We start from the raw sequence: 8,792 nt of genomic DNA, 5'->3' as shown, positions 1-8,792 counted from the left end.
GGGCCCTCCGGGTTTATATAGACAGAACGCAAAGCTTCAGGACCTCAGATCAGCTCTTTGTTTGTTATGGAGGCCAGCGGAAGGGGAAGGCTGTCTCCAAGCAGAAGTTAGCCCACTGGCTAGTGGATGCTATCACCAGGGCTTATGAGTCCCAGGGTGAGCCCTGCCCACCCAGGTGGCGGGCTCACTCCACTAGGAGTGTTGCCGCTTCCTGGGCTCTGGCACAAGGCGCCTCGCTAACAGACATTTGTAGAGCTGCGGGCTGGGCGACACCGCACACGTTCGCTAGGTTTTATAGCCTACGTGTGGAACCTGTTTCCTCCCGAGTACTTGCTACGGCCAGTAATTAGAGGGAATAGGTGTGTTGGCTTGCGACGCCATTCCGTGAGCGGATACGTGCGTCTTTTTGCTCCGTTGGTTACCCAACAAACGGCTAACCTCGTGAGTTCCTCCATCACCCCCTCCGGTGCCAGGCGTTGCGGACCGCCCGGCACCAGGTCTGCTACCTTCAGTAAGGAGTTGCTAGTAGACTGAGTGCCTTTTCCAGTGGTCCCTGCGGCGACCCATGATTGCCACGTGCAGTTCAGCCGTGTCTTCCCCTTGACATTCTGTCGTCCCTGTTGAGTATGCTCCTCACTCCTCCGGACTGGGACTACCTTCAAGGACTGCCATATGTTTCACTACCCTACGTGGTTAGTACATGTGTGTATTTGAGGGCCTTCCTCTAGGCTGCCTCAGCTTCCGCAGCGTCCCCCGTCCTTTTTTCTAACATTAATCATTGCCATTTCACTGGTAACATTTTGTTGTTCTGACATTTAGGTAAAGTTATCTACTTATTACTCTTTTCTCGTCGTTATTTGTCTTGAGGTAGGCCTCATCCAAATGACGTATTGATTTCAGTACTTTCATTTTTGTGGAATTTGGATTAGGTTAATGATTACTTCAAGTATGGATTTATGAGGTCAAATGGTACTGTACATGTTGATAGCTTGATTTTTTTCTCATGAACTGATGAGGCACTAATATCTGTGAACAGGCTGTTTTTAAATATTTGCTCATTAATTTCCCCAGGGGCTATTTTTTATTATCTTTTATAATTTTTTCTTGTTACAAGTTTTTAGCACTTTCCACACAGATCCTGCTGATGTCTTTATCTTCATGTAGAACATTTGTAAGGTTGTTTGAGTGCATCGGTGTATGAGAACCCTGGTGGTAATTATTCTGTGAGAATGTGACAGTCTCAGAGACTTTATTACCAAACTTATTTAGAATCCATATTGTCAGTTTACATCAATAAATGACTGAAAATGTAACATGAAAAGTTATATTTTGTCTTAAGGTGTTGATTCCGAACACATAATGATTGTGTTGTTTTCTTGGGCACAGTATTTTAGAGCTTATTTATTTTCAGTAGTCTAATTATATTCTGTAATATTTTGTTCTGTCTCTTATTGTAATTACATAATTATGAGATTGTTATTGGTGAGTTTCACGTAAAATAGTGCAAAATGCTGCTTTAATTTTTTGAGAAAATTCACAGCAATTTCATGGTGAGCTGCACCAATCACATCAGGTTATTTGATATAGGCGGGCCAGAGGTGAGCTAAACAGATGACGACAGCGCTGTGACGTCCAAGTCATTAGTAAACATTGCAAGATGGCTATGGATGAATACCAGTTGTTTGAAACAGCTTTGGCCGCTACAATAAACGAGTTAGACTTGGCTTTTTATCTAAAACAGCAACGAAGACACTGAAGACACTGCTCGAATTGTTCCTTTGCAAGAAGGACGTTTTTGCTGTTTTGCCGACCGGATACGGCAAGAGTCTAATCTACCAGTTAGCTCTGCTGGTAGCTAAGCGTATGGGGTTTATTGTTGTGATTGGTCGTAGTGTTATCCAATTGCGTGCAGTGAGATTTTCAAATGCATGCTTGGTGCCGCCCCTCGAGCTGGGCGATTTTCATTAGTCGAGGCCAGACCATTAATCTTTTAGATTTAGGTCTGGATTTCCAGGCTAGCCTCCTGGTGCTGAACTACAATATTCACTGTCCTTCCTCAGAAGATCACGTCTAAACTGCATGAGCGTTCCCGACCGGAAGTGACTATATTAATTAAATTAATAATAAATTAATATTATATCAATACAAAAACGATTATTTCTATTTATTTCTATACCTATAATATGCACAATATGCATGACTCGTTTTATGCTGTAATTGTTGGGTGTTCTCTTCAGAGTTTTTAAAAAGCACAACATGAAGAAATAAACATCCTATAATAATAATATTACAGCAAAAACAGTTCAAAATAGGCTATCTGTATTCTAAAGTCTGTCAGTGTAACAGATTTATTTAATTTTTTTCGCAAATGCAAACACCTCACTGAAACGACAGCGTATAAAACACAGACTAACGTACAGCCAATTCTTTTAACCTGTTTGAGGTTCTTGTGACTTTTTTTTTTGTGTGTTTTTTTTTGTGTGTTTACATTATCCTTCTATACTATTCTTTACCTGCCTCAGCCCTGCCTGTCATCTTCTCATCCAGAGAGGTTTTCTGACCCAGGGGACGCAGGTATTATCCTGTGTCATCCCCATAAGGCTCATTACTGAACCAAGACCATCTCCTCCTTCAATGTCTCCATCTAAGGACTTATACAGAGATTGAACTCTCTATCGCCCCCTAGATCACAAGGTGTGGTGACACCACCACTTTCTTTTATTCTTTATTCTATGCACTGGCCAACCATTTGGTTCTTTGTTTCGTATACTTGCATATAATGTTTATGGTCTAACATTCACCGCCATTTGTTCTGCATATCTGCCTGAACGGCTCTTAACTGCAGGATGTTCTGGGGGGAATTTGTACTTTGCTTGTGTAAATAGGTGTAAATCACATAAGATCTAAATAATCCTTACTACTTGGTGTATGAAAGAATGAAAAAATGACCCATTTGTCATGAAATGGAAGTTGTGGTAGTCTTTTTCTACCCTATTGTATTTGTAACATATATTTGAATGAAACGGCATCTCAAACAAGGAACAAAAAATGTAGAGCGGGGCTTGATTTTGTCCATGGGGAATTGATTGGATGGTTGTGGTTTGCTATTGCTGTGATCTCATGTGAGTGACAGTTTGTGTGAGTAACGGTAATTTACCTTTGCGGCAATAAACACTCATCAGAGAAGAGATTTGGCAAGAAATTCTTATTAAAGATGTGCCCTCGGCACATCAATTAAAAAATAATAATAATAATGACGCTAATAATGATTAATTAAAATAAATAAATAATGGTGAAAAGGTAAATCATTTATAATAAAAAATATAATATTCCATAAAAAAAAAGGAACTCAAATTTGATTTCATAGAGACTTTAAATTCTTTAATTGAGAAAAGAATTATCACAAAATATAACCATACAAAAATACATTTTGTGAATGTATCACAAAAATAAAAATAGAAACATACAGTCAAGTATTCAGAGTTGAATTATAATTATTGGAGGGTTTTCATTCTTTAAAAGGAGAAAGCAAGTAGCAATGATATATAGTTTTGAACATAACAGATGGGAAGTTAAATATGCTGATGCTTATTAAAATGATCATTACTGGCATGCAGAAAGTAGACTAATTGTTCAGTGGTGATCCATATTCCACTTCTCACTTCAACAGTTTGCATAAATGTCTTCGTAGGAGAGATTCTTTTTGAATGTGCATTCAGGGTTAACGGTGCAGGTCTCCTTATTTTCATATGTATTTGACTGAAGCTGATGGCTTTTTGTTGCACTTGACACATTGGCATAAATGTCCTGATCTTGGTTTGTTTCCTGAAATGCATTAATACATGAGCTGTGAACTTGTACTTACTCTGTTAGCTTTATGATAATTCACTCACAACATAACATTGTTCTGAAAGCAATGAAGCACTCATCATGTGTAACACTGCAGTATTAGCCCAGTTTCAGTGTGCTGTAAAGTAACGGTAATCTACTGTGTTTGTCAGCAATGTACTGTTAATTTACAGCTCTCTACCGTTAATTTACAGCTCTCCTTTTCTCCGTAGGGGAAACCGATTGCTAAAAACTAAAAACAATTGCTAAAAATACTAGTTTAAAAACTGTGAACTTAATTCATTTGAGTCCACTGAAAAGGAATATCTCTTAATATAAAACTGCAAACATAATGTGTAAAAGTGAATTAATTCAACTTTAACTCAAATCTTTGCGGTTCGTATTTAGCGAACAAAAGCACACAAGTATGTGCTAAAGTACTTAGCAAGGAGATTGTCACTGCATCAGCAACTACACAGTTACTGCTTTTAAATAAAGCAACAGGCAGCAAAACATCAGTGTTTCTCTGCTCATCTTTGACTGAAGCACAGGCTCTACTCTCCAGCACACTGGTGACCCACAAAACGAATTAATTACACTAACAGATCTCTCCTATATCATCTTGTGCAAAAACACATAAAACACTTCAATTTAATATTTACTCTCCTTTTCAGTTATTGACTTCGCATAACTTTTTTCAATGAACTTTCACTAATATTTCAGTGAAATATTAACAGAAGACATTAAATCTCTCAAGATCTCAGCAGTGGAGGATTAAACAACTCCAAAAAACAGCATTACCAGCTTCACTTATTACTAACCAGATTGACTTTATTTATTTTTGCATACATCTACAGAAATTCCTACTGAGAATTAACAGAGGTTTAGATGTTGTTTTGTTTAATTTGACGTCACCATTATGGAGATCAGTGTTTGCTTTAGTTGGGCTCTTGACCCTTGACTTTAACATTAGCTTTTTCTTTGGCTGCTGTTACTGTGTGTTTTTAAGACACATTTGTTGTGGCAGAAACAAAACCAACAAAAAAGAGATCAGATGTTGCTGGTTATGTTTTGATTTTGACGTCATCACATGATGTTTGGATCTTATCCCGTGTCTAATCCCTTATCAAAAGGGAAATGTTGTTTTAACGCACCTAATTTTATATTACTACACTGTGAAACTATAGCAAAAGATCAAGCAGAGCTACGCAATAAGTTATGAAGGATTTTAAAACTCCTCGTTCACTAAAATGTTTTTAACTATGGCTTCATTTAGACACACACAGACATCAAGAATCAGCCAATCAGCCAATGAATCTCAACAATGGTGACAATCAACAAAAAAGATATCAACTCACAAAACACGCAACTAAAACTCAACACAAAACCAATAGAAAAAATGAAAAGCAAAATGTAAAAATTAAAGAAAATAACCAGACAATTCAGCTGCATAATTTATTCATGCCACAATGCATGCTGGGAGTCATGGACGATTTTTTTTGTACTATGCTGGTACCCATCATGCATTGCAGCATTAAACTTTTGATTGTCACCATTGTTGAGATTCACATGCCGAGTCTTGATGTCTGTGTGTCTGGCTGATATAGAAGTTAAAAATGTTTAGAGCATTAACTGTTTTTTTAAATCCTTCATATTGTCAAAACTCTGATAGATCTCTATCTGTAAAGTCACAGTGACACCACAATCAAAAATACAAAACATCACCCATATAAATACATTAGACAATAAATGAGATCAGTGAATCTGGCCACTAGATGACGATTGTGACTATTAACAAACAGTCACTGTCATCTGATCCTGTTTTCTTTCAGCTTCTTTGCCATAGCAAATGTATTTTAAACACAGTTACAGCAGCCAAAGAAAAACTAATGTTCAACAGTCAAAGGTTAAGAGCCCAACAAAAGCAAACACTGATCACCATCATGGTAACATCAAATGGAAATAAAATAACATCTAAACTAGGGCTGGGCGATATATCGCATGACATTGTTATGCGCATCTCGTCAGTAAAGCCGGTTCCGTGATTAGTAGTAAATCGCCATCACCTGCTTTCAGAGCCGACGTGTCGCCTGCGATAATTAATGCGATATGGCTCAGCTTGTCAGTGAACTACGGCACTGTGTTGTAAATGCCGCTCCATCTGAAAGCAGGTGATGGCGATTTACTACTAATCAAGGAACCGGCTTTACTGACGAGATGCGCATAACAATGTCATGCGATATATCGCCCAGCCCTAATCTAAACCTCTGTCACCTTTTAATAAGAACTTATGTAGACATCTGACAGAAATAAAGTCAATCTGGTTAGTAATAAATCAAGCTGGTGATTCTGTTTGTGGAGTTGTTTAATCCTCCTCTGCCGAGATCTTTAGAGATTTAACGTATTTTAACTTCAGTTGATTTCTTATTTTTTCTTTCCTTCAGTGATTCTGCTTGTTAACAGCAGGTGTTCATCAGTCTCCAAATTAACTCACTTGTTTTCATTCACTCCTTCAAGTGGACTATTTTAGTGAACTAATGTAGGGAATAGTGAATGAGGGTATAGTGTGTGATTTGGAACACAGCCGCTGAGTGTCAACTTTGAGCGCTGTTAATTCACAGTATATTCCTGTAGGCTACTTTCTCGAAAAAGCCAAATATCACCTAGAATGCATTTTTTCGACGGTATATTGCTGTTTTAATGGGAAAAAATGCTGTTTTAATGCCGTTTTTTTACAGCAATTTTTTACAGTTGTTTGCCTTGCCAAGACCTCACACTGAAGTTTTGTAACTTTTACAGTCAAATTTACAGTCTATTTCAGAAAACAAATGGACTAAGAATAGTGAAAACATGTTTTATCTATCTATCTAAATCACTTCATGAGAAACATATCAAGATACTTACACTTTTGTGTGTTTTTTTTGCACCTGCATATACCAAAAAAAAAGAAAACATTCTCATTTATCTCAAATAATGTATAAAATATTTTATTTCATTTAAATTTCTAGTAGGATCCTACCTTCTGTAAATCAGAACAATAGGAAGTACAAATAAAAGCAATGAGAACAGTGCCAAAACTGCGAGGAAAGCAGTGAATGATATGCCTGCAAAAACAAAGAGAACTGACAAACATGGCTTTTGTTCCTGTTCATTTCAGTAATGACAGTAATGCACAAATACATGGTGAATCTGTACAGCAGGGTTCCTCAAATCCGGTCCTAGAGAGCCACTGCTCTGCAGATTTTAGCTCCAACCCAAACAAACACACCTGGGTAGGGTTGCACCAGCCGTTCGTAAGTTCTTTCTTAAATTGGAACGTAAAGTCCACACTAGAGGTTTAGTAACTACTAGCAAGTTTGTAACTAACTCTGTACTTTATTCCGTTGTACCATTTGTACGTAAGGCAGAACGTTGCTAGGTCGTAAGCTCTCCGTAAAGTAATGCGTAGTCGCATATGACGTTTCGCCTCGATGATCCAATAGCAGCCTTCAAATACGTGAGCAAAAGTTGTGTTGAAATGCCGTGAATTTCAGTTTATCCTTCATTCTAACTTCTTTTGCCTCACGTTACTAACGGTAAAAATAAGTTTCCATTAAATATGATAGCCTACTTGATCATTAATAACATAAGTGTTTTTATATGTAAATAACATTCAGAAACTGTATTTGAAATGAAATGAATAAGGATCAATAAATAAATATTGATACAAAAAACAAGAAATTACGTTTATTGATTATGACTGATATTTGACATGCACAACATGGACAGATGCTCACAGCAGCGGGCTGTTCAGGACAGGTTAATGTTAAAGAGGCGCTAACAAAGTAATCTTTTCACATAATGTTCTCTCTTAAAATGTAAGCGAGTGTAAATGTCAGCATTATCATATATGTCTAAAGAATTGAAGTCTGTCAGGTAAAAGAAGAGCTTATTGATGCAGTTCAGTCGGTCTAATATTTTATTCCAACTGATCGGAGGCTGCCGTAAATATTTAGTTTATACGCAGAGTTACGCTTCAACTAACTTTAATGGTGCAACGCAAAAATATTTAGAAGTGCGTAAGTCGTAACTTAGTGTCCATTTACGTCAAAACTAGGCTAAGTTGTAACTTACGGACAGTTGGTGCAACTGGCCCCTGAACAAGCTAATCAAGAGCTGTGTCCCAATTCAGAGGCTGCGTCCTTCAAAGGCCACGAAGATCAGAACGAGCGTTGTTAAATGGGACGGTCTAGCCTACGGAGGATTGTTCTTGACGCCTAGCAATTGTGACAGCTGCTGTTGAGTTTTTGAAAGTTATATTAAAGGGGATGTCTAACACTATTTCACACATTCTGATATATTTACACTGTTAAAGAGTTGGATTCTCATGCTAAACATGGCCAAAGTTAAAAAAAAAAGATTGTTTTTAGACCACAAAATCAACAATGTCATCAAAGAAGAGTATTTTTGGTTGTGAGGGAAAGTCAATCTTGTTCAGCTTCCCAAAGAACCCAGCGTTAGGGAAACAGTGAATGCAGTTTGTTTTTCCGGGGCAGCAACGGAGTTGTGCCAAGTGTGTTTCGGTGACAACATTTCGGTGACGAATGTTCTATAAACAAGGCCCAGTTCGACCCTGAATTTGCAGATCGTTTGAAACTGAAAGATGGAGCGGTCTCAGCGATACAATATCCCGGTCGTGAGTCGGAACTGCAGGCGGTAAAACTGCATCAAATGTCTGTGTTTTGCTGGCAATCGGCGAGCAAGTGCATATAATGTAAACAACACGAATGTTTAGTAAATCAAAAGTTATCCAGGGAAAGTGTGACAATGTATTGTGTGTGTTTAAATAGATTTGTTTAGCTGACCACCATAAGTGTCCATTTTTATTTTTATTTTAAAACCAGTCCGTGCTTGTGACTCTTTAGCTCCGCCCACAGCATGCCTCCAGGAGCTCGACTGTTTTCGGAAAGAACCGGTGCAGCTGT

General features: G+C 37.9%; 1 protein-coding gene across 1 annotated transcript in view; it reads right to left on the bottom strand.

Moving 5' to 3' along the window:
* Nucleotides 1-3,357: 3,357 nt before the first annotated feature.
* Nucleotides 3,358-8,792, bottom strand: part of LOC311290557 (myelin-associated glycoprotein-like) — a 51,352-nt gene continuing 45,917 nt past the window's right edge. The window contains exons 6-8 of the mRNA XM_084409113.1: nucleotides 6,848-6,932; nucleotides 6,733-6,755; nucleotides 3,358-3,825 (exon numbers count right to left, since the gene is read on the bottom strand). Of these exons, the coding sequence (XP_084265239.1) occupies nucleotides 3,824-3,825; nucleotides 6,733-6,755; nucleotides 6,848-6,932 (110 nt within the window). The 3' untranslated portion in view covers nucleotides 3,358-3,823. The remainder of the gene's footprint in view (nucleotides 3,826-6,732; nucleotides 6,756-6,847; nucleotides 6,933-8,792) is intronic.

This window comes from Rutilus rutilus, assembly GCF_951802725.1.
Source record: "Rutilus rutilus genome assembly, chromosome: 5".
In the NCBI taxonomy this organism is placed as follows: domain Eukaryota; kingdom Metazoa; phylum Chordata; class Actinopteri; order Cypriniformes; family Leuciscidae; genus Rutilus; species Rutilus rutilus.
This window is presented reverse-complemented; position numbering and strand designations above follow the sequence as displayed.